Source organism: Muntiacus reevesi, chromosome 1, assembly GCF_963930625.1.
Source record: "Muntiacus reevesi chromosome 1, mMunRee1.1, whole genome shotgun sequence".
NCBI lineage: Eukaryota > Metazoa > Chordata > Mammalia > Artiodactyla > Cervidae > Muntiacus > Muntiacus reevesi.
In genome coordinates, this window is record NC_089249.1 from 64,352,756 (window position 1) to 64,378,851 (window position 26,096).

General features: G+C 38.7%; 1 protein-coding gene and 1 pseudogene across 1 annotated transcript in view; both read left to right on the forward strand.

The window, feature by feature from the left end:
* The window catches only part of POU2F1 (POU class 2 homeobox 1), a 196,050-nt gene that overhangs the window by 114,287 nt on the left and 55,667 nt on the right, over positions 1 to 26,096 (forward strand). The window contains exon 3 of the mRNA XM_065946267.1: positions 25,942 to 26,042. Coding sequence (XP_065802339.1) covers positions 25,942 to 26,042 — 101 coding nt within the window. The remainder of the gene's footprint in view (positions 1 to 25,941; positions 26,043 to 26,096) is intronic.
* On the forward strand, positions 5,694 to 6,229 carry LOC136160704 (large ribosomal subunit protein uL11 pseudogene; annotated as a pseudogene).

The window sequence follows — 26,096 nt, forward strand, 5'->3', positions numbered from 1 at the left end:
AGTGTCAGCCAGTCTCCTTTATATCTCCATCTTCCTTTTTTTTTCTCTTTTTTGATAGCTGCAGTCTCTCTGCCAGTACTTGGCCACCTAACTCAGGTGCGGGACTTGTTTGCAGAGAGAAATAAGGCAGTTGGTACCATCAAGATGCTAGAAGAGAATGAGCAGGACACCTATACCTAAAGAACAGGTTCAAAGATGAGTCGTGTGTTTCTTAAAGAAGGGAAACAGACCCAGAATGATTGGATAACACTGCAAATGTTCACTGTATCGGATTCCTTGGGAATCCATCACTATAGTAGAAGTTTCAGTAGCTACCATTTATTGAGTATCACATTTAATAAAACCCTGGTGGCGTGTTTTTAAAAATCTTAAGCACTATATGCATTACCTGGTTTTAACTTGAGTTCTTATGAGAGCCCTGCAAGTTAGGTATTATTTCAAGGAATAGAAAATTGAGACACAAAGCCACCCAGGAAATAAAGGCAGGATCAGAATTTATACCCGACATATGGTTCATGCCCTGCATATGGTTCCTCCTATGACTGTAATAAAATAAAACTGAAATTTAAGCAACACTTTGTGTATCTATTTCAGATCTAAAACCATCTATAGAGGTGTGTAAGATAAATTCTAGCTGAAATACTTGCTGAAACAGTCTCATGAATTTCTTGCCCTGTTTTAAGATGGAGTGCTTGGTAGACTCATCCTACCATAGAGCTGAGCGGTATGAATTTAGATATTTTACTTTTTAATGTCTCTAAAACTGATTTTGTGGGTGGTACTTTCTTAGACTTTTTTAAATTTCCATCACCAGCAATAATGGTTGATTTTACAAAATAGGGGAAATTTGTTTTCTTTTTTCTCAAGAATTACTGCTAATGCAATAATAGTAGAAGTTGGATCAAACATGAGATGATCTTAACTCTGAAGCGTGATGACTCACACTTGCTGTGCATTGACCAAAGCATTTGTTGCCTTTATAAAATTACAAATTACTTCCATGTTATAGGCTTTTATGTTCACTTGAGGATAACCTTGAATGTCAGTTTCTTAAATGGTAAAGGTCTGTCACTGTGTTGTTAGTGTCACCCACTGATGTCAGGTGGTTAGCTCAGGAACATAAAAATACTTTTGAGTTCCAGTTTGTGTAGTAAATTATCATGTCTGATACATTGAGTGTAAAATTACAGTTTATTTGTACTTCACTGGTGGTCCAGTAAGTAAGACTGCATGCTGCAACTGTAGGGCATGTGGGTTCAATCCCTGGTTGGGGAACTAAGATCCTACATGCTGTGTGGCACAGCCAAAAAATAAAAAATAATAAAATTATAATTTATTCAAATAATTACATGTTTATAATTTGATTTTTATTTAAAAATATAACAAACAAGCCTGGAGATTAATTGTAAATAATATATGGGTTCTTGGATTTTGTTAGTTTATGAATAACAAGTAAAATTTTCAGTGGAAAAGAACTCAGAATTATAATAAAACTGAAGTTTCACATTTTCTGGATTCAGAATACTTTGTGTAGATTACTACAATTTTAAACATTTCAGGAAAAAAATAATTTTTGATTTGTGACATTTTAAAAGAATGTATTCTAAGAGTATTTAAGATTATGTTGAGATGGTACTTCTTTGCGTTTCTCCAGCCAGAGTGATTTATTTAGATTGAGCAGCTAAGTCTGACAATGTGCTTTTGTCAAATAGCCCTTACATGTTCACAGAAAATGTGTTGTTTAGGTTTATTAATTTATTATTAAGTATGTGCCTATCCTATATGTATAATAATAATATTATTATATTTGGTGCTATTAAAAGATGTTAGTGCAAATGAATGAGACACTGTCAGTCTTTGAAGAGTTAGCAGTCTATTAGAGATGAAACAGATATGCAGGTGACAGATTCAGGGTAGATTATGGTAATTCAAGAGGAGGTATAGAAAAGTGCCATGGTGATATTTCACAGGCCAGGTGAAATGAGTCACCAGAGAGAAAGAAGTTAAAGAAAAAAAACTGATAGAACTGAGGTAGGGGAAAGAGGTAGGATCAAAAGTACAGAATAGAGGGTTAACTTTGAAAATAGAAAAAGATACACCCTGTTTTAATATTGAGGAGAAGAAGATAAAATCAGACAGTGACAGAATATTGAGGTGGAAGGGAGATGGAAAATGAGGGATAATTTACATTAGGTTTCTCCATTTTTCTCATTTTTCATCTGAGGATGAAAAATTTTCATTTTCATCTGAGAGGAAGACAGAGATAAGAGTAATAATAGTGGCAGCATTTACCATTGGTTGAATTCTTACTATATGTGCATGACTAGCTGCTTTATTGTATATACTTTATATCATAATTGATAAAAGTAAGTAGTATTATGCCTGTTTTACAGATAAGGGAAATAAATTTAAAACTATTTAGTAATTTTTGATTGCAAAGATCTTGAGCCTTTTATTATCTCATATTGCCTCAAAGATTTTGAATGAGATGGATTTGAGGTTTTGAGTAGAGTTAGTGAGTTTTGACATAGTTACCTTTAAGAGATTGATTAAAATAAATAAAATATTAATAAGCTTCTTGAGGTCAGATTAAAGAGAGTAGATACATGGCTCATAGCCTATCTCAGGAAGTCCAAGATCAGAAGTGAAGAAAATGGAAGATTATATTATTTTTCCAAATAATATCCTTTCAATAAAGTACCCATCTAGATAGGAGGGAGTAGTAACGATATTTCTTATGACACAGCTTTCTGTACAAGGATGCTGGAAAAGATGCTTCCCCTAGGGGAAACAATAGCTCTACTTCATTCTCCAAGCCTTTGGTAACCTCTAATCTGTTTTCTGTCTCTGAATTTGCCTATTTTAGATACTTTACTTAAGTGGAATTATGCAGTGCGTTCTTTTGTGCCTGATTTGTTTCTCCTAGCATATTTTCAAGCTCATCTGTGTCGTCCAACATATAGCGGTATGTCTGCGTCACAGTTTGCTTACCCATTCATCTGTTTGTGGACACTTGGGTCATCTCCACTGTGACTTGGGCACCAGTGCACATAGTTCTTTGGAGTGTGTAACCAATTGTGACGTTGCTGGCTAAAACAGCACAATTTTATTATGGCTTTGGAGGTCAGAAGTCCTAAGCTACACTCCTTCCAGAAGCTCTGTGGAGAGAATTCATTGCCTTCTCTTCTCTAGTAGCTTCTATAGGCTACCTGTGTTCCTTGGTTATGACCTCTTCCTCCATCTTCAAAGCCAGAAGTAAAGTGTCTTTAGCTCTGTCTGCCTGTCTTCCTCTCTCTCTCACTGCTGCTCCTCTTATCACATCTTCTCTGACTCTCCTGCCTTCCTCTATTTCTTACAAAGACCATCTTGTGGTTATACTGGGTCCACTCAGGTAATCGAGGATAACACCCCCATCTAAAGACCCTTGACCTGATCCAGTCTGCAAAATCTTTTTTACCATGTAAGGTAACTATTCACAGCTTCTGGGATTAAAATGTGGACATCTTTGAGTGGCCATTTTGCCTGCCACAGTACTTTATCCTAAATTAAATCTGATTAACTGTATTATAGGTGACAGTTGGAGACCAGAAGTTGTATAATGTTTTATAAACTTCGGTAAGAAAAAACAAGGCATTTTCTTTAATGTAAAAATTATTAGACAAATGTTAAGCCTTGCTCACTTTTTAATCAGAGAGCAGATTTCTTTCATCGGTATTTCTGATAAATGTTCATCTGCCTTGAGCTTGGACTCATCCTTTGACAGGGAACAGTTTTTAATGCATCCTATTCTGCTGTTGTATAACTGTGTTATCTATACTCTTGAATTCTGCCCTTAGCAGTAACACAGATTAAAATGATTTTTCTCATTTTCTAAAAATGAAAGCTTTCCTAGAAGTCATTGCCCTAGTCTAAATTTTCATCGTTTGACATTTATTATAAAGTGATTTATTAGAAAGGGCTTCCTTCATAGCTCAGTTGGTAAAGAATCTGCCTGCAACGCAGGAGACCCCACTCGGATTCCTGGGTTGCGAAGATCCACTGGAGAAAGGATAGGCTTACCCACTCCAGTATTCTGGCCTGGAGAATTCCAGGACTGAATAGTTGTTTTTTTTTTGTTTTTTTTTTTATCTAAGTACATATAAAGTATATAGATTTATTATAAAGTATTATAAATTGATAATTTATTATAAAGTAATATAACAGTGGCTGTCATTCATTAAGTATTACAAGTAATATAATAATGATTGTCATTCATTAAGTATTATGTTCATTAAGTATGTTAAACACTGGTATAGATTACCTCATTTAATCCTTATAACAACCATATGAGGCATTATTTTTTCTTTCTGTAAATCAGGGATTGAGGCTTAATGTTACTTGACAAGAGTCACACATATCTATAAGCAAATGTCTATAAAAGTGAGCAGAGACATCCTCCTATCCTTTGTACTATGTTGCTTTTGTTTTGTCTTCTGTGTGTAAGACTCTATACTATACTCAGTAGAATCACTAAAATTGAATAAAATATTAATTTGTTCTCAAGAAATTTATCTTATAGAGAACATGTATGAAAATGTAATAGAATAATCATAAGTATTACGAGAGTCCATAGGAATTCAGTGTAGGGAGATATCATTTCTAGCTGGGAAGATCAGGGAAGGCTTTGAAGAAAGTGGAACTTAAACTGGACCTTGAAGCTGGGTAGGAACTAGATGTGATGGTAACAGGCAGTGTGTGTTCAGTATGGAGAAGGAGTGAAAGCTCAGATGGCAGGAAGAAATCTGCACTGAAGGTTTCTGATTTCTTCAGTTTCCCCATCGTGTCATGTGGTTGCTAAATCTTTTATCATTTAGTCATCCTCAGAATTAGTATTATAGTTCTACAGACTTTAATGCAGCCCCTTCCATTACCATTGGCTTATTTTTATTATTTTTGAAATTTTATTGTTGGCTTTTATAATTTTTATAATTAATAAAAATAAAATGACATCAGATTAAATTTTTTTAATATAGTATTTTACTGATAATATTTAACTGTTTTGAAAGATTAAAAGTTTTTTAATTTTAAAGCAACCAACTCATCTTTTAACCAGATAAGAACTCAGTTTTAGGAGGATTTGGTTTTAACCTGTTGATTGAGTTTGTGTTCGGTTTAACTATCTTCTTTTTACCTGAATTATGTTCCCTTGATTTTTTCATTCAGATGATTTTTCTCCAGGATAATATCAAGATCTTTTTGGCAACTGAAAAAGCCAAATAAATTTATTAATTCAACCTAATCTGCAGTTATGAAGTGGCATTCCAAAAATACTGTCAGAAATTCTTAGCAGCAAATGTTTATCTGTTCTGTGGGACTTATTACTGCCATGGTTGATATTAGGAAGTTATATTCTTAAGAGATCATGATCAGGCATCATTTTCTTTGAGATGAGGACAAAAGATGTTGAAAGACCAGGGCACCAGTGAATATATCTGCTATTTTTGTAACAATTGAAGAATCTTGATGTATTGAAACAGTGCTAGTTTGGGAAAATATTTCCAGATGAAGTACCAGTATTTTTAGGAGAAGCCTCAGAAATTCACTGAGGGACAGGTCTCACATAAAGTTATCATCAAAACAGAGTGGAGCTTTCAGCTTGGAGGAAGCAAAGATGCAGCTTTCTTCAGTTGTCCCAAATCCAGGCTCATCTGGCCCCAGTTGACTCCACCATGCCACCTAACTTAGACCCCAATGATATCAGAGCTGTGTATCTGAGGTGCACCAGTGGGGAAGTAGGTGCCACGTCTGCCCTGGCTCCCAAGATCGGTCCTCTGGCTCTGTCTCCAAAAAAGATTGGTGATGACATCACCAAGGCAACTGGTAATAGGAAGGGCCTGAGGATTACAGTGAAACTGACCATTCACAACAGACAGGCCCAGATTGAAGTGGTACCTTCTACTTCTGCCCTGATCATCAAAGCCCTCCAGTACAAAGACAGAAGAAGAAGAACATTAAGCACAGATGAAATAACACTTTTGATGAGCTTGTCAACATTGCCTGACAGATGTGGGATCAGTCTTTAGTAGCTAGAGTATTCTCTGGAAATAAAGAATTACAGAAATCCTGGAGACCGCCCAGTCTGCCGGCCTCAGTATTGATGGCGACCACTTTCATGACATCAACAGTGGTGCAGTGCAGTGCACAGCTAGATAAGAACTGCAAAGAAAAAAGAAAAAGAAAAGACTGTTTGGCAACAAAAAAAACTAAACAAAAAATAGTGGAACAATTACACATTTCAGACTCCACAAGGCTATTTTCCTTTTGAATTTATGTTTATCGTAGGATTATTCCTAGTATTCTTATTGCTATCATTATTGTTTTAAATTTATTGCATATTTTACTGTGTGGACTGCATTATGCACTGGCCAAAGTTCTTTTATAAGCAACAGAGTGGAAATACCAACACTGATACTGATTTTTCTCAGTCTTCCTTCATAGGATGTTTTAAATAGGTCATTGAAACTGCCTGGAGCACTTCTAGAGCCTCATGAGCATGGTAGAGGATATATTACTCTGTTCTTGGTGGTCTAGAAGCAAAAAGTCAAACACTTAATAGGAAGGATGGCTTTCCTCTAGTGTTTGGTTTGGCAGCCGTCAAAGTCCATGGCTTCTAAGAGACTCTGACTACTGCGTGCTGAGGAACTTCCCTGGCCCTGCCCTTTGGTGCCTGTGGGGGGCTTTGATTGCTGCTGTTTTGGTGTCTGGGGCAGAGAGCCATGCATAATTAGTGAGCCTATGAGAATGCTAAGTGACATTTTAATTAAAATTTCACTTTTTGTTAAACGAGTGAATAAGCAATTGATCTTTTCACCAAGTGGTAACCCAGTAACAAAAATTAAGATTTTTAAAGGTAGTGTCCACTTTATTTTTATTCATTACCAATAGAATTTAGAATATTAATATGTTGTGTTTGTTTCTAAAAGGGTGCTTTAAACACAGATTATGAGATTGTGGTTTTCTCCCTTCTTCCTTACAAAGCAGGTTAGTTCCCTACATGTCACTTTTTTGTGTTCTTTTTTTCTAACAAATATAAAAGATTTCCCCAGTTATCTTATATTTTACATCTTGCTTGAAGCAAAAAACTAGACTACATTACTCTTTCAATTAGACCCACTACACAGCATTTTTGGCTTAGAGCGGTGGCAGGAGAAGCCAGGGTCAGTTTTAATGAGCACTGGGGAGAAGTGGAGAGGAGACTGAGAAGGTGTTTTTTAGGAAAAAGGGAGGAAGAAAAGGGAGTAATCTAAAAATAAATACCTGCGTTGGTCTTGGGACCACGATAGACGTAGCACCATTACCTGAGTAGGGATGACCTGAACTGGGAATAGACTGCCTGAGGTGATACGTTCAGTTTTGAAGATGTTGCATTTGGGTGCCTTATAGTACTTGTAGGTGAAAAAGTGAGTAATTGAAGATAGAGATATGTTCCTGAGGAAGAAAAATTGGCTGCTTATATAGGTGTGGAAGCACTTAGCAGGGAGATACTACTGGGAAGAGAATGGAATAAGCTGAGAAGAGGACCACAGGCAAAGTTCTTCTACAACATAAAAAGGGCGGACAGAGAAAGAGAAGCCCTGCCCTCTAGTAGGGTGGCCACGGGCTGCACATCGCTGTTTAAAGTAAATTAAAAATTCAGTCATGTAAGCTACCCTTCTTGTGCTCAGTAGCCACATGTCATTAGTGGCTACTATCTACTGTGGTAGTAAAACATTTCCATCATCACATAAACTTCCTTTGGACAGTACTTTAAGCAGAATAAGAAGGAGCAACTGCAGAGATCAGCAGTGAACTGGACAGCAGAGTTCAAGCAGTTAGTGTTCACTGTGATGAAGTCTTGCAAAGAGGTAGAGACATGTAGGAATCTTAAAACGTCATCTTTGGACTTGACAGTTAGTAGTTACTAGGGACTTTTTAAGAAATTTATTTTATTGAAGTGTAGTTGATTTACAATGTTGTGTTAATTTCTGCTATACAACAAAGTGATTTAGTTATATGTATATATATTCTTTTTCATTATGGTTTATTACAAGATATTGAATATAGTTCTCTGTGCTATACAGTAGTACCTTGTTTATTTATTCATATACTAGGGACTTAAAGGTTTTAAATAAGTGATACAAGGAAAGAAATTGCTATGGATAGAGTTGGGCAGGGGAAGGATAAATGTAGGCAACTTTTTAAATAGAAGCTCTATAAGAAGGTGTGTGATTAAGAGCTTAGGCTCTGGAACCAGACCATCTGGATTCAGATCCAGTTTTTTTTTTCAGTTAAGTTACTTTGGGCACATTATTTCCTTCTGTGTCAGTTTTTTTTAGCTATAATATGGAGATAAATAATAATAAGCCATTGCATAAAATTGATGTTGAAAGCAAGTAGATGTATAATTCAGTAAGGGCTCAGTAACTAGTGTTTATTATGAGTATGAGCATGATGATGATGTGATATTAAATAAAAAGAAGGAATGGATAGAAGAAGAGTTCAAGTCCATTTATCTGCTAAGAGAACCAGTAGGAGGGGAGTGGTAAAGTACCTAAGGAGAAGGTGGGTGTTGGTTTTCAGAGCACTGATAAATGAAGTAGCTTAAATAGAAGCCCTCTCCTCCTCCACCATCACATTTTTCTTTTTTTTAAATGTTGGAGAAATGGGAACGTGAAGAAGTTAAAGATAAGTTATAGATAATGGATATAGATGATAAGTTTTTAGGTAGAAGGGAAGGTAAGAAAACACTCTAGATAGGATTAGGAACAGAGATAAGTAGGAATGTCCTTGTGATATTGGGGAAAATGAAACCAGGGAATAGAATGCAGTAAGAAGTCTGGGAGTAGTATTTATTCATCCAGATAAATAAACAATATAAGAAGGATTGGTAGCAGAGAGTCATAATTCAAGCTGGGAACCCTGACATCAGATAAAACCAGGATAGCAAGTCTTACTGCAGCTTTTCAGGGACGTTGTGTGTTTCCCACCGAAGCAGGAGACTGCTGCCATTACCTGGCTCACTAAAAGGTGAATAAGGAGCCTGTGACTAGATGATGAGGCAGGAGAGAGATGGAACAGAGCAGATGTTTGCAGATCTTTGTAAACAAAAATGTTGCTATGATACTGTAATTGTAGAATAAGGGCTTTTTGGTTTTCTTAGTCTTCAGGGTATTCCTGTTACGTGATATTTGCAGAAGACTTGATCTCAGTAGCTGACAAGTTATTTTTCTACAATTAAGAAGAAAGCTAAAAAAAATTTATTTTAATAGAAACTTTCATCCTGATAGAGTTAATTCAACAAACGTCAACCATTTATAGAAATCCTATCATGCGTCACTGATGTGCAGTTATCTACATAAAAACAACCAAAAAAAGTAAAACATGTACCATTTCCTGGTACATGAATATACAATAGCATTGCGACCCCATTAATCACAGCACACCAGGCTTCCCTGTCCATCACCAACACCCAGAGTCTACTCAAATGCATGTCCCTTGAGTCGGCGATGCCACCCAACTATCTCCTCCTCTTTTGTCCTCTTGTCCTCCCACCCTCAATTTTTCCCAGCATCAGGGTCTTTTCAAATGAGTCTGCTCTTCACATTAGGTGCCCAAAGCATTGGAGTTTCAGTTTCAGCCTCAGTCCTACCAGTGAACACCCAGGACTGATCTCCTTTAAGATGGACTGGTTGAATCTCCTTGCAGTCCAAAGAACTCTCAAGAATCTTCTCCAACACCACAGTTCAAAAGCATCAATTCTTCGGTGCTCAGCTTTCTTTATAGTCCAACTCTCACATCCACACATGACTACTGGAAAAACCATAGCCTTGATTAGACGGACCTTTGTTGACAAAGTAGTGTCTCTGCTTTTTCATATGCTGTCTAGGTTGGTCATAACTTTCCTTCCAAGGAGTAAGCGTCTTTTAATTTCATGGTTGCACTCACCATCTGCAGTGATTTTGGAGTCAAGAAAAATAAAGTCAGCCACTGTTTCCACTGTTTCCCCATCTGTTTGCCATGAAGTGATGGGACCAGATGCCATGATGTTAATTTTCTGAATGTTCAGCTTTAAACCAACTTTTTCACTCTCCTCTTTCATTTTCATCAAGAGGCTCTTCAGTTCCCCTTCACTTTCTGCCGTAAGGGTGGTGTCATCTGCGTATCCGAGGTTATTGATATTTCTCCCGACAATCCTGATTCCAGCTTGTGCTTCCTCCAGCCCTGTATTTCACATGATGTACTCTGCATATAAGTTAAATAAGCAGGGTGACAATATACAGCCTTGACGCACTCCTTTTCCTATTTGGAACCAGTCTGTTTCATGTCCAGTTCTAACTGTTGCTTCCTGACCTGCATACAGATTTCTCAAGAGGCAGGTCAGGTGGTCTGGTATTCCCATCTCTTGAGGAATTTTCCTCAGTTTGTTGTGATCCACCCAATCAAAGGCTTTGACATAGTCAATAAAGCAGAAATAGATGTTTTTCTGGAACTCTCTTGCTTTTTCTGTGATCCAGGGGATGTTGGCAATTTGATCTCTGGTTCCTCTGCCTTTTCTAAATCCAGCTTGAACATCTGGAAGTTCACGATTCACGTATTACTGAAGCCTGGCTTAGAGAATTTTGAGCATTACTTTACTAGTGTGTGAGATGAGTGCAATTGTGCGGTAGTTTGAGCATTCTTTGACATTGCCTTTCTTTGGGATTGGAATGAAAATGGACCTTTTCCAGTCCTGTGGCTGCTGCTGAATTTTCCAAATTTGCTGGCATATTGAGTGCAGCACTTTCACAGCATCATCTTTTAGGATTTGAAATAGTTCAACTGGAATTCCATCACCTCCACTAGCTTTGTTTGTAGTGATGCTTCCTAAGGCCCACTTGACTGTGCATTCCAGGATTTCTGGCTCTAGGCGAGTGACCACACCATAGTGATTATCTGGGTCATAAAGATCTTTTTTGTATAGTTCTTCTGTGTATTCTTGCCACCTCTTCTTAATATCTTCTGCTTCTGTACAGTCCATACAACTTCTGTCCTTTATTGAGCCCATCTTTGCATGAAATGTTCCCTTGGTATCTCTAATTTTCTTGAAGAGATCTCTAGTCTTTCCCATTCTATTTTTTTCCTGCATTTCTTTGCATTGATCTCCGAGGAAGGCTTTCTGAAGTCTCTCCTTGCTATTCTTTGGAACTCTGCATTCAAATGGGTATATCTTTCCTTTTCTCCTTTCCTTTTGGCTTCTCTTCTTCTCACAGCTATTTGTAAGGCCTCCTCAGACAGCCATTTTGCTTTTTTGCATTTCTTTTTCTTGGGGGTGGTCTTGATCCCTGTCTCCTGTACAATGTTGTGAACCTCCAACCATAATTCATCAGGCACTCTGTCTATCAGATCTAGTCCCTTAAATCTATTTCTCACTTCCACTGTGTAATTGTAAGGGATTTGATTTAGGTTATACCTGAATGGTCTAGTGGTTTTCCCTACTTTCTTCAATTTAAGTCTGAATTTGGCAATAAGGAGTTCATGATCTGAGCCACAGTCAACTCCCGGTCTTCTTTTTGTTGACTACATAGAGCTTCTCCTTGTTTGACTGCAAAGAATGTAATCAGTCTGATTTTGAATTTTTAGCAGATGTGTTATAATCATCCATTCCGTGGATAAACTATAGCATCAGTTCTGATTATGCATCTTGTTTTGTAGTAACATAGAATGTTTTTATAGCCATAAGTGATTCTCTTTCTGGATTTCCATTATCCCAGGTTCCTCCTGTTTTATGGTGACACACTTGGAAGAAACCACCTGTTCACACACACACACACAGACACAGACAGACACACAGACAGACACACACACACAGACACACACACACAGACAGACACACACACACAGAAACAGAGACACAGACACACAGACACGGACACACACACACAGACACACACACACAGAAACAGAGACACAGACACACACACACAGAGACAGACACAGACACACACACAGAGACAGACACAGACACACACACACACACAGAGACACAGACACGCACAGACACAGACACACAGACACAGACATACACACACACAGACAGACACAGACACAGACACACACACACACACACACACAGACACTAGTAGAAACCAAGTTTTCCTGAAGATTTTTTGACTGTTATTTGTATTAGATATGCCCCCCAGTTGCCTGACTTTTTGTGAAGTTCATTTGGAATTTGTGTTGCTTATCAAGGTAATGTGACAGGCACAGATATTATCGTTATTTCTTGTAGGACATCTGAAATTTATCATAATTTTGATTGCCTTAAATTTACTGCCTTAAATTAAAAATCTGAAAACACATAACTTTTCCTTATTGTATAGGTTTAACTGAAGTTGTAGTATATAATGTGGCTGCTCATTGCAGATTAAAATATAGTAGATATTATCCAGAATATAGCTACTTAGTGATGAAAAATTGCTTTCGCAAACCCCATGTTCCAGAATTTCTCTTTCAAAAAATTGTTATTTATTTTTGTACATACACAATTCCACTAGAGGTTAACTCTCTTGTTACTTGCTTTGTAGCAGCATGTCAAGTGGCCAATTAGATAGGTGAGATTGGCTGCTATAGCCAGGGAAACTCATAGGGCAGTAAGATTTCTACTGTCTGTTTTATTCTACAGCTGCGAAGTCGTCTTTGGTTTTGCTTAATTGAGGTGAAGTGCATATTACATAAAATTAACCTGTAAAAGCAAACAATTCTGTGACATTTAGTGCATTCACAGTGTTGTTGCAGCTACCGCTTTTATCTAGTTGTAACATTACCCCAAAAGGAAACCATTAAATGGTTGCTCTCCTTTTTCCCTCCCCCCAGCTCCTGGCAGTCTGTGATCTGTCTGTGCTGGTTGAGCCCTTCTGGAGATTTCATTTAAATGGAATCATAGCGCGTGTGACTTTGTGCGTCTCACTTCTTCACTTGGCATAGCGTTTCTGAGGTTCACCTGTGTTGTAGCGTGTATCAGTGCTTCCTTCTTCTTGTGCCCGAATAATACGCCATTGTGTGACTATGACACAGCTTGTTTCTCCAGTCATCTGCTAATGGACATTTGGGTTGTTTCTGCTTTTTAGTTATTGTGAATAGTGCTGCTATGAACATTCCTGTCCGAGGATTTGAGTATCTGTTTTCAATCCTTTGGGGTATATACCGACAGTGGAATTGATGGATCATGTAGGTAACCTTTTTGAAGACCCACTAAACTCTTCCACAGCAGCTCAATCATTTTCCATTTCCACAATCAGGGCCAAGGATCCCATTTTTTCCACATCCTTGTTACACTTGTTATTTTCCCTTTTTTTCCCTCCTGTTAGAGCCTACTAATGGGTTGAATAATATGCATTTAAAGTAACCTCTCTGTATTCATTTTTCCAAGGAAGTAGTGTTAGAAACCAAATCTTTACTTCTTTTTTCTTCAACAGTATCTTTGGGCATCCCCCTCTGTATTACAGTTAGAATGACTTATGATATGAACAGTGGGTTGTAATAAAGTATGTTTACACCTGAACCATTTGATTTTTTTCTTTACTCACCTTGGTGGTTCAGCCCTCACTCTGTAACCCTAGACCCTATTTAAAATCTCCTCTCCCTCTTTGCCACACTAGAACTCTCAAAGCACTTTGTACCTCTCTTACCGCAAATACCATAGTCTGCCATGCTTTGCTTGAGGGCAGTGGCAGTTTTTCTTATTTATTTACTACCTCTCAGACCTGTGCATTTAGAAGAAAAATCTGAGATCACTGAGTATCATGGTTTCCTTTAGATATAACTAGATCCTGAAGAGATAATTAAAATGTAAGTTTTAATTTTGAGGCCTCAAATGGTTGATCTGTTCGGAAAACATTAATATTACCTCTTAAATAAGATTACGTGTCTTTACTTAAAAGCTCGGTTGTAGTCTTTAACGACCTGTATGGGAATAGGATCTAAGAAGGAGTGGACATACATGCATATGCATGACTGATGCACGCTTCTGTACGGAACAAGCTAACACAACGTTGTAAGTCACCTGTATGCCAATAAAGTTAATTCAAAAGTAAAAATAAAGAAAAGGTACATGTATTTTTAAATTGCTTTAATCATTATGGACTCAATATGTATGGGATTCATATATACAAACTACTATACATAAAATGGGGCTTCCCAGGGTGCACTAGTGGTACAGAACCTGCCTGCAAAGGCAGGAAACGTAGAAGATGTGGGCTCCATCCCTGGGTCAGAAAGATCCCCTGGAGGGAGGCATGGCAACCCACTCCCGTATTTTTGCCTGGAGAATCCCACGGACAAAGGAGCCTTGCGGGCTACAGTCCATGGGGTCACAAGAGAGTCGGACATGACTTAGTGACTAAAACAACAAAAAAAGGACATAGATATCTATTCCCATTCATGCAGAAATGACAGCAGGATTAGGGTAATGAAAAGACTCCCCCCTCTACCAAAAGATAATAATAATAAAAGCACTTCTGGACAGAATTTTAAAAAGCAGAAGTCAATTTTTTTTTTAAGAAACAAATCACATTGGAGTAAATAGAAGGTATAAATTATTGTTTTTGTGTTTGGAAGGTTGGAAACATAAAGGAAGGTAGCGTGTGATCTGGGCACTTAAAGGCATTGAAAAGCGTGAAACCTGTACAAATCTTATAAGTGTGAACTATATTCATCAGGAGAGGAAACTTTTCCTGTTTGTTCTTTGACTACTGCCTATGAAGAAACAACTTTCTGGGAGATGACAGCTTGCCAATTCTTAGTGAAAGTCGCTCAGTCATGTCTGACTCTTTGCAACCCCATACAGTCCTGAAATTTTCTAGGCCAGAACACTGGAGTATGTAGCCTTTCCCTTCTCCAGGGGATCTTTCAAACCCAGGTCTTCCGCATTGCAGGCGGATTCTTTACCAGCTGAGCCACTGGGGAAGCCAAAAATTCTTAAACTTCACCTAACTTTCACCTGGGCCTCCACTGTAACTGATGTCCTTGGATTCACCTCTAGTGCACCTGCTTTTTTCTTTGCCTCTTGCTGTCTGGATGTGTCCCCAAAAGTTTACTGCTACTCTGGTCATTGTTGATGTTTTTCTTTTACTGTTTTAATATAAAAGTGGTAATTGTAAAAACCTGTATGTAAACATATATGTGTGCTTTAAGCACTCATGTGTCTACTGCTCTGGTCACAAAACAGTTATCATGTTCCAGAAGGCCACTGTAGATCCATTCTGATCATGTGCTTCTACCAAAGAGGTAACCATCAACCTGAATTTGGTGTTAACAGTCACATTGCTTTTCTTTCCATATTTTTCCAGCTATGTATGAATTGAATCATACTATATATATATATATTCTCTGTCTGGTTTCTTTTGCTGAACATTATGTTTTGGGGATTCATCCAGGTTTGTACATGTCTCTAATTCACTTTCACTGGATATGTAATCCCTGTATATGAATGCATCACAATTTTTCTATCCATTCTGTTATTGATAGACGTTTCCATTATTTTTAGGCTTTTGCTATTACAGACATTACTGCTATAATTTTGTAATCTCTTGATACATATGTGTGAAAGTCTCTAGAGTATTTAATAGTGTAACTGCTGAACTTGTTACAGTGTTACTCAGTACTGTGGCCACAGCTAAAGTGGTAGTACTGACTAATACTGCTACCAACAACAGATGAGAATTTTAGTCTTGCCAAAACTTCCTGTTAACCAACTTTGTCATTTTAGCCAATCTAGTGGGTGTAAAATGCTCTCTCGTTGGGACTTTATTGTATTTCCCTAGTTTCTAAGGAAGTTGAATATCCTTTCTTGTGTTTGTGGGCCATTATGTTTCCTCTTTTGTGAAATTCTTAATTCATTTGTTTTGCCGGTCTTATTTTTCTATTGGACTTTTAAAGTTGATTCATAAGAGTTTTTTGTGTGTTCTGAATACTAATCCTTTTTTATTTATATGTTTGTAATTATTTTCTTCTTTCATTATACATAGTCTTTTGATGAATGATGCTTGTAATTTTAAAGTAGTATGTATGCATGTGGTTAGTCACTCAGTTGTGTCCGACTCTACGTGAACCCGGGGACTGTAGCCCAGCAGGCTTCTCCGTCCATGGGGATTCTCCAGGCAACAATACAGGAGTGGGTTACCGTGCCCTCCTCCATGGGATCTTCCCAACCCAGGTCTCGAACCTAGGTCTTCCGCATTGCAGGTGGATTCTTTACCATCTGAGCTATCAGGGAAGTCCAAGAATACTGGAATGAGTAGCCTGTCCCTTCAGAGGATCTTCACAACCCAGGAATCAAATGGGACTGTCCTGCATTACAGATGGATTCTTTATCAACTGACCTACCAAGGAAGCCCAGGTCACTTGTGTGTAACAAAGGCAATTTTCACAGATTTTGTGTGCTGCATCTTATAAATTTCTTATTCTGATTATTCACTTCAGTTCAGTCGCTCAGTCCTGTCCAGCTCTTTGTGACCCCATGGACTGCAGCACGCCAGGCTTCCTTGTCAATCACCAACTCCCGGAGCTTGCTCAGACTCATGTCCATCGAGTTGGTGATGCCATCCGACCATCTCATCCTCTGTCATCCCCTTCTCCTCCTGTCTTCAATCTTTCCCAGCATTAGGGTCTTTTGCAAGGAGTCAGTTCTTCACATCAGGTGGCCCAAGTTTGAGCTGCAGCATCAGTCATTCCAATGAATATTCAGAACTGATTTCCTTGAGGACTGACTGGTTGGATCTCCTTGCAGTCCAAGGGACTCTCAAGAATCTTCTCTAACACCACAGTTCAAAAGCATCAATTCTTTGGCAGTCAGCTTTCTTTATGGTACAACTCTCACATGCTTACATGACTACTGGATAAACCATAGCTTTGACTAGATGGACCTTTGTTGGCAAAGTAATGTCTCTGCTTTTTAATATGCTGTCTAGGTTGGAGAAGGAAATGGAAACCCACTCCAGTACTCTTGCCTGGAACATCCCATGGACGGAGGAGCCTGGTAGGCCACAGTCCATGGGGTCATGAAGAGTCGGATGTGACTGAGTGACTTCACTTTCACTTTTCACTTCATGCATTGGAGAAGGAAATGGCAACTCACTCCAGTGTTCTTGCCTCGAGAATCCCAGGGACAGGGGAGCCTGGTGGGCTGCCGTATATGGACTCACACAGTCGGACACAACTGAAGTGACTTAGCAGCAGCAGCAGTTAGGTTGGTCATAACTTTTCTTCCAAGGAGCAAGCATCTTTTAATTTCATGGCTGAGTCACTATTTGCAGTGATTTTGGAGCCCAAGAAAATAAAGTCTGTCACTGTTTCCATTGTTTCCCCATCTATTTGCCATGAAGTGGTGGGACCGGATGCCATGATCTTAGTTGTCTGAATGTTGAGTCTTAAGCCAGCTTCTTCACTTCTCTCTTTCACTTTCATCAAGAGGCTCTTTAGTTCTTCTTCACTTTCTGCCAGAAGGGCGGTGATATCTGCATGTCTGAGGTTATTGACATTTCTCCCAGCAATCTTGATTCTATCTTGTGCTTCATACAGCCCTGTATTTCACGTGATGTACTCTGCATATAAGTTAAATAACCAGGGTGGCAAAATGCAGGCTTGATATACTCCTTTCCTAATTTGGAACCATTCTGTTGTTCCATGTCCGGTTCTACCTGTTGCTTCTTTACGTGCATACAGATTTTATAGGAGGCAGGTAAGGTGGTCTGGTGTTCCCATTTCTTGAAGAATTTTCCAGTTTGTTATGATCCACACAGTCAGTGGCTTTGGCATAGTCAATAAAGCAGTAGATGTTTTTCTGGAACTCTCTTGCTTTTTCAATGATCCAGCAGATGTTGGCAGTTTGATCTCTGATTCCTCTACCTTTTCTAAATCTAGCTTGAACATCTGGAAGTTCACAGTTCACATACTGTTGAAACCTGGCTTGGAGAATTTTCAGCATTACTTTGCTAGCGTGTGAGATGAGTACAATTGTGTGGTAGTTTGAGCATTCTTTGACATTGCCTTTCTTTGGCAGTGCCCTTTGTTAATGCCCTTGGGATTGGAATGAAAACTGACCTTGTCCAGTCCTGTGGTCACTGCTGAGTTTTCCAAATTTGCTAGCATATTGAGTGCAGCACTTTTACAGCATCATTTTTTAGGATTTGAAATAGCTCGACTGAAATTCCATCACCTCCACTAGCTTTGTTCGTAGTGATGCTTCCTAAGGCCCACTTGACTTTGCACTCCAGGATATCTGGCTATAGGTGAGTGATCACATCATTGTGGTTGTCTGGGTCATAAAGATCTTTTTTGTATAGTTCTTCTGTGTACTCTTGTTGCCTCTTAGTATCTTCTGCTTCTTTTAGGTCCATACCATTTCTGTCCTTAATTGTGCCCATCTTTGCATGAAATGTTCCCTTGGTATCTCTAATTTTCTTGAAGAGATCTCTATTCTTTCCCATTCTGTTGTTTTCCTCTATTTCTTGCATTGATCACTGAGGAAGGCTTTCTTATCACTCTTTGCTGTTCTTTGGAACTCTGCATTCAGATGGGTGTATCTTTCCTTTTCTTCTTTTCCTTTTGCTCATCTTCTTTTCTCAAGTATTTGTAAGGCTTCCTCAGACAACCATTTTGCCTTTTTGCATTTCTTTTTCTTGGGGATGGTTTGGATCCCTGCCTCTTGTACAATGTCATGAATCTCTGTCCATAGTTCATCAGGCACTCTATCAGATCTAATCCCTTGAGTTTTTTTGTCACTTCCACTCAATCTTTTTGTACACTTTCACTGTAAGGAATTTGATTTAGGTCATACCTGAATGATCTGGTGGTTTTCCCCACTTTCTTCAATTTAAGTCTGAATTTGGCAATAAGGAGTTCATGATCTGAGCCACAGTCAGCTCCCGGTCTTCTTTTTGCTGTTTAGAGCTTCTCCATCTTTTGTCTGCAAAGAATCTAATTAATCTGATTTTGGTATTGACCATCTGGTGATGTGCATGTGTAGAGTCTTCTCTTGTGTTGTTTATAGAGTGTGTTTGCTATGACCAGTGCGTTCTCTTGACAAAACTGTTAGCCTTTGTTTTGCTTGATTTTGTACTCCAAAGCCAAATTTTCCTGTTACTCCAGGTATCTCTTGTCTTCCTAGTTTTGCATCCCAGTCCCCTATGGTGCAAAGGACATCTTTTTTTTGGTGTTAGTTCTGGAAGGTCTTGAATGTCTTCATAGAAACGTTTAACTTCAGCTTTTTCAGCATTACTGGTTGGGACATAGATTTGGATCACTATGATATGGAATGGTTTGCCTTGGAAATGAACAGAGATCATTGTATCATTCTTGAGACTACAGACCCAAGTTCTGCATTTCTGACTCTTCTGTTGACTATGAGGGCTGCTCCATTTCTTCTAAGGGTTTCAGAATGCCCACAGTAGTAGATAAAATGGCCATGTAAATTAAATTTGCCCATTTCTGTCCATTTTGATTCACCAGTTCTTAAATGCTGATGCTCCCTCTTGCCATATCCTGTTTGACCACTTCCAATTTACCTTGATTCACTTCAGTTCAGTTCAGTTCAGTCGCTCAGTCGTGTCTGACTCTTTGCAACCCCATGAATCGCAGCACACCAGGCCTCCCTGTCCATCACCAACTCCCTGACTCTACCCAAACCCATGTCCATTGAGTCAGTGATGCCATCCAGCCATCTCATCCTCTGTCATCCCCTTCTCCTCCTGCCCCCAATCCTTCCCAGCATCAGGGTCTTTTCAAATGAGTCAGCTCTTCACATCAAGTGGCCAAAGTACTGGAGTTTCAGCGTCAGCATCAGTCCTTCCAATGAACACCCAGGACTGATCTCCTTTAGGATGGACTGGTTGGATCTCCTTGCAGTCCAAGGGACTCTCAAGAGTCTTCTCCAACACCACAGTGCAAAAGCATCAATTCTTCGGCACTCAGCTTTCTTCACTGTCCAACTCTTACATCCATACATGACTGCTGGAAAAACCAACCTTGATTCATGGACCTAATATTCCAGGCTCCTATGCAGTATTGTTCTTTACAGCATTGGACTTTACTTCCATCACCAGTCACATCCACAACTTGGCGTTGTTTTCCCTTTGGCTCCGTTTCTTCGTTCTTTCTGGAGTTATTTCTCTACTCTTCTCCAGTAGCATATTGGGTACCTACTGACCTGGGGAGTTCATCTTTCAGTGTCTTACCTGTTTGCCTTTTCATACTGTTCATGGGGTTCTCAAGGTTAGAGTCCTGGTTTGCCATTCCCTTCTCCAGTGGACCACGCTCGGTCAGAACTCTCCACCATGACCTGTCCGTCTTGGGTGATCCTATAAGGCATAGCTTGTAGTTTCGTTGAGTTAGACAAGGCTGTGGCCCATGTGATCAGTTTGGTTAGTTTTCTGTGATTGTTGTTTTCATTCTGTTTGTCCTCTGATAGATAAGGATAAGAGGCTAATAGAAGCTTCCTGTTGGGAGAGGCTGACAGTGGGAGGAGCTAGGTCTCCTACTGACAGGTGGGGCCATGCTCAGTAAATCTTAATCTAATTTTCTGTTGATGGGTAGGGCTGTGTTTCCTCCTTGTTATTTGACCTGAGACCAAAGTATGGTGGGGTTGATGAAGATCATGGGGACCTCCTTCAAAAATTCTTGTACAGGCACTGTTGTATTCAGTGCCCCTGACACTGCAGCAGGCCAGTGTCTACCCACGCCTCCTCCAGAGACTCCTGGACCCTCACAGACAAGTCTGGGCCAGTCTCTTGCGGGGTCACTGCTCCTTTCTCCTGGGTCCTGGTGCACACAAGGTTTGGTTTGTCCCCTCCAAGAGTCTGTTTCCCCAGTCCTGTGTTAGTTCTGTAATCAAATCCCACTGGCCTCCAAAGTCAAATTGCTTGGGGGTTCTCAGCCCCTTTGCCAGATCCCCAGCTTGGGAAATCTGTTGTGGGTCCTAGAACTTTCTTAACAGTGCGAGAATTTATTTGGTATAACTGTTCTACAGTTTGTGGGTTGTCTGCTTGGCGACTCTATGGTGGGTTTAATGGCGACCTCTTCTAAGAGGGCTTATGCCACAGGCTGTGTGACCCAGGTCTGCCGCACACAAAGCCCCTGCCTTTGCGGCAGCCCACTGCTAACTCATGCCTCCACAGGAGACACTCAGATACCCAAAGGCAGGTGTGTCTCAGTCTCTGTGGGGTCCTGGGTCCTGTTGCTCACAAGGTTTTGTTGAGCCCCCCAAGCATCTCTGGCAGGGGTTTGATTCTAATCTCGATTTTGCCTCTCCTACCGTCTTGTTGTCCTTTGCCCTTGGACGTGGGATATCATTTTTTGGTGGGATCCAACATTCTCCTGTCAATGGTTGTTCAACAGTGAGTTGTAATTTTGGAGTTCTCGTATGGGAAGATGAGCGCACATCCTTCTACTCTGCCATCTTGTGTGTCCTTATAAACATCTTGTTGGGCTTCCCTCGTAGCTCAGTCAGTAAAGAATCTGCCTGCAATGCAGGAATCCCGGGTTCGATTTCTGGGTCGGGAAGATCCCCTGGAGAAGGAAATGGCAACTACTCCAGTGTTATTGCGCAGAGAATCCCATGGACAGAGGAACCTGGCAGGCTTCAGTCCATGTGGTCACAAGAGTCGGACATGACTTAGCGATTAAAGAGAGAGAGAGATAAACATCTTGTATGTTACATTCCTTAGAATATTCTATGTCCATAATCAAATTATTTAGGAAGAAAGTTTGTTTTTTTCACCCCAGCTTACTGTTTTCTTTCCTTATTTTGCTGACTAAGCCTTCCAATAGCTAGCACCCTTATCTTGTTCTTAATCTTAAAGTGAGTGCATTTACTCTGTCAAGTTAGAGAAGCTTCTTTCTTTTCCTACACCTAGAATTTTTATCATAAGTGGATATTGACTTTTATCTAAATGTTTTTCTCCATCTTTTGAGGTGATTGTATGATTTTACCCCCTTACATTATTTGAATTTCTTTTAGCCCCAAACCAACCTTGCATTCCTGAAATAAGTCCATCTTAGTCACAATATTTTATTCTACTGGATTATTTTTGTTATTATTTAGGATATTTTCATATATTTATGATTTTTGTTTTTTATACTTTGTCAAGTTTTAGTATCAAGGCCTCATAAAATGAGTTATGAAGTATTTCCTTTTTTTTTTTAAACCACACTGATAATGTTGTATAGGATTGCAATTCTTTTTTCCTTGAATTTTTGAAAGCAAGCAGAATAAAATAATCTAGACTTTTCATTTTCTTTTCAGGAATATTGTTATCTACTAATTCAATTTCCTCAAATGCTGTGGACTCTTGGGTTTTGTTTTTTTTTTTTTTTTCTCTTTCTTGAGTCAGTCTTGATAAAGTTTCTAGAGAGTTATCTGTCTCTTAAGTTTTATTTTATCAGTTCACAATATCTTCTTATTAGTTTCTGTGACATTTTTTTATTTTGCTCGTTTGGTTATCCTTAAATTATTTGCTTCTTTTATTTTGTTTTACCAGAAGTTTGTTAGGCTCTATGATTCTTTTGAAAGAACCAAGTTGATATTTCTGTTATGTGTTTTCCCCCATTTCATTAATTCTTGATCCATTTCTTTCTTCTTTCTCTATACTTAATCCTTATATTTTCTGTACCATTTGATCATAGTACCCCATCCTTGCAGCTTTCTCTTCTCTGGCTTCTGAGGATGTTAGACTTAAGGGAGCTTTTTCCTACTTTTTTAACTGCTTCCTCTGACTCTTTGTCTTTACATCTTCTAATTAGATCCCCTCTTATCTTCAACCTTTTCTCTATATGCAGTCCCAGCCTATGATCCTGGAAAAACAATATGGACTATTTACAAACCATACTTTGAATCTAAGGGCTCTGTAGGAACCATACTTTGAATGTATGGGCTCTGTAGGAACCATACTTTGAATCTATGGGCTCTGTAGGAACCATACTTTGAATCTGTGGGCTCTGTAGAAACCATACTTTGAGTCTTGAATTTTTATCTTTTCCTAGGCTGGTGATGGGCAGTGTGATACTGTCTTGGGTGCTGGGCAGCAGCAGGAGGGGAAACAACCGATACACTTATAACCATTCAGCACCTATGCATCCATTCTGTTTTTCACTTTCATTACATTATTTATTAAGTTACATGCTGCTGCTGCTAAGTCTCGTCAGTCGTGTCCGACTCTATGTGACCCCATAGATGGCAGCCCACCAGGCTCCTCTTGTCCCTGGGATTCTCCAGGCAAGAATACTAGAGTGGGTTGCCATTTCCTTCTCCATTAAGTTATATGAGATAGTCAGTATTTTATTATAAAACAAGCTTTGTGTTAGATGATTTTACCCAACTGTAGGCTAATAAAAATGTTCTGAGCACATTTAAGTTAGATCAGGCCAAGCTGTGACATTCTGTAGGTTAGGTGTATTAAATGCATTTTTGACTTAGGATATTTTCAATTTAGGAAGGGTTTTATCAGAATGTAACCCCACTGTTAATTAAGAAAGATCTATACATATATCCATTCTTAGTTTGACTTTTTACTTTACTAATTTCAACTACCCTTTCTCTATGAGTGAGTTTATACAAAATCAGGAACTTATTCCTTGTCTTAACCCTTCCACCAACTAGCTCAGATATCGTGAGCAATTCACTTAAGATTCCTTAATCTCTGTTTCTTCACCAGTGAGATAAGGAGGTGTGAAGTTTACCTCAGTAATACTCTTCTAGTGATAACCTTACAAGTTCTTTAGCTCTGACCTCTGTCATTCTAAATTCCTCAGGATGACTTGTCTTAGATGTTTTATTAGGGTTTCTGAAACTCAATGCTGTGTCTTATGTTAATCTGCATATGTAATTCAGCCTTCTCCCCCAACCTTAGTTTCTCTGATTGCTCCTTTGAGTGTTGCTGTTTTCTCAAGCACACATTTGGTTTTGGCTCCCAGCGTTCCTATTTTTCCATGCTGTCTTCATACTGAAGTCTGATTAGGGTATGCCTGTGTGTATCTGTTCCCTTCTCCTTTCTTTAGCTCAGAATATGTTTTACAAGAATGATTTCTATGCAGTATCTACTTTATTCTACCTCTCACATCCCAGTGGAGCCTCAGCACTTTAATTTAAAAAAAAAAAAAAAAAATGTGTGCCTTTGCATCTTAAATCTCTGGTTGTCTGAGTTGTTATCTCAGTGTTTTGATCATACCGTGTTTTGGATACCATAACTTTATGCCACCCCTCCTTACCCCCAAGAGGAAGAGCAGAGAACTTAAATAGCATTACGTGTAGGCCACTGGAATAGGCTTTGTACACCAGAAATCAGTCAAACTTGTGTTGTATATTTCTTTGTGATTTACAAAAAGCTTGTTATTTTTATGAGAACTCAAGAATGGAACCATGTGTGGAATTTTCATGGTCTCCTTGAGAGTGAAATATTTGTTTCTGAAAGACTTCCACTGGTGATGTGTTAATCTCTGTTTTTCAAAATCTTATCTTCTTTTAGCCTTGTTGATTTATTTAATGTATCTTGAGCTTGTTTCTCTAATGGTACACAGTCTTAGAATCTTGACATAAGTAGTGATTTCCTGCATCGAGATGGAGACAGCAGCCATTGACAAAAATCTGCAACTTTAAATAGTGAAACTTCTGTTTGTGGCTTATGAAATTTAAAGTAAATTTTATTTCATACTAGTGTCTCACACTACTTGATGCAAGCATGTACTCTTAGTATCATTAATTATGTATATGTAAGAAGTTCTATATTTCCTATCTATGAGGAATTTTAGGAAAAACCATAAGAAAACAATCACTATGAGATTTTTCAAGGAGGTGAAATATATGTATACTTTTTAAATAATTATCTCAAACCTTAAACAGTTCTTGTGAGTCATGTGATCTACCTAATTAATTCTATTAAAGTGATGCATTTGCTCAAAGTTAACTAGAATATATAATGGCAGAAGTTAGCCTCCTTTTAGAAATACTACCTGAAGTTTCTAGCTTGCTTTTTTCTAACTGGTCTGCTCTGTCAACATACACGGAGGCTGAGGAAGAGAAATTGAGATATTCCAGTGGTAGGAAATGGAAGCTCACTACCATGTTTATGTGACTCAATGATTCTTGCAAGTTCCCATAGTCCATTATATTTTATTCACTACAAAGCATTCTGGTTGTTTCTAAATAATATCTAGACATAGTAATTTGAAAACAATATAGTATATTCTTAGAAAGTATTTCTGGGTAGTGGGGTGGTATGTCTTTCCATAAATTAGTCCAGTTCCTACGTTAGATTGCAGTATAAGTGGTTAAAGGCACTGACTGACGTAACGGTTAGAAAATGATGATGACAGCAGGGCCCCTGCTAATTAGATGTATGCAGCAATCTGTACATTAGTAAGATCATTCTCTCTATCTAAATGATTGCTTTTACTGTCATTTATTAAAGCATTTTAAGAGTAAATTCATCTCAGCCTTGGCAAAGTCACCTGTTAATTTCTTCTGTCCAAGCCATGTATCGAGAAAGGAGAGACTAGAAGAGAACCTTGGTACTCCCATAAGAGCTCTGTCTCTACCAGTTTTTACAACAGTGTAATAATGATAATCTCTTCTTCAAGCCACCTTAGGTCTCATGTTTGTTCTGACCCCACTTGCTCTAATTGCTGCTTTCACTTTTGAACTAACATGATTTTATGATTATAATTTATTATTCATAGTTTTGTTTCTTAAGCTTTATCTGCATCCATGTGCGTGTCTTGCAGTCCTGTCTTTAGAAGATTAATCATTTTACTGTATTTCTTCATCCTTTTGAATCTCTTTTCCTCCTTGCAGGTACTTAGAAAAATGCTTGTACAAAATAGGTTCTTGGTAAGTGCACCTGTTTGAGAGAAATCTGGTGCTCATTCCAGTGTTATATTATTTTGCTTGCTTCCTAGGCACACAAACCAATGGTCTGGACTTTCAGAAGCAGCCTGTGCCCGTTGGAGGAGCGATCTCAACAGCCCAGGCCCAGGCTTTCCTTGGACATCTCCATCAGGTAGGTGGTTCTGCTCAGCTGTGAGAGAGAGTGAAAAATGGAGACATGGAATGC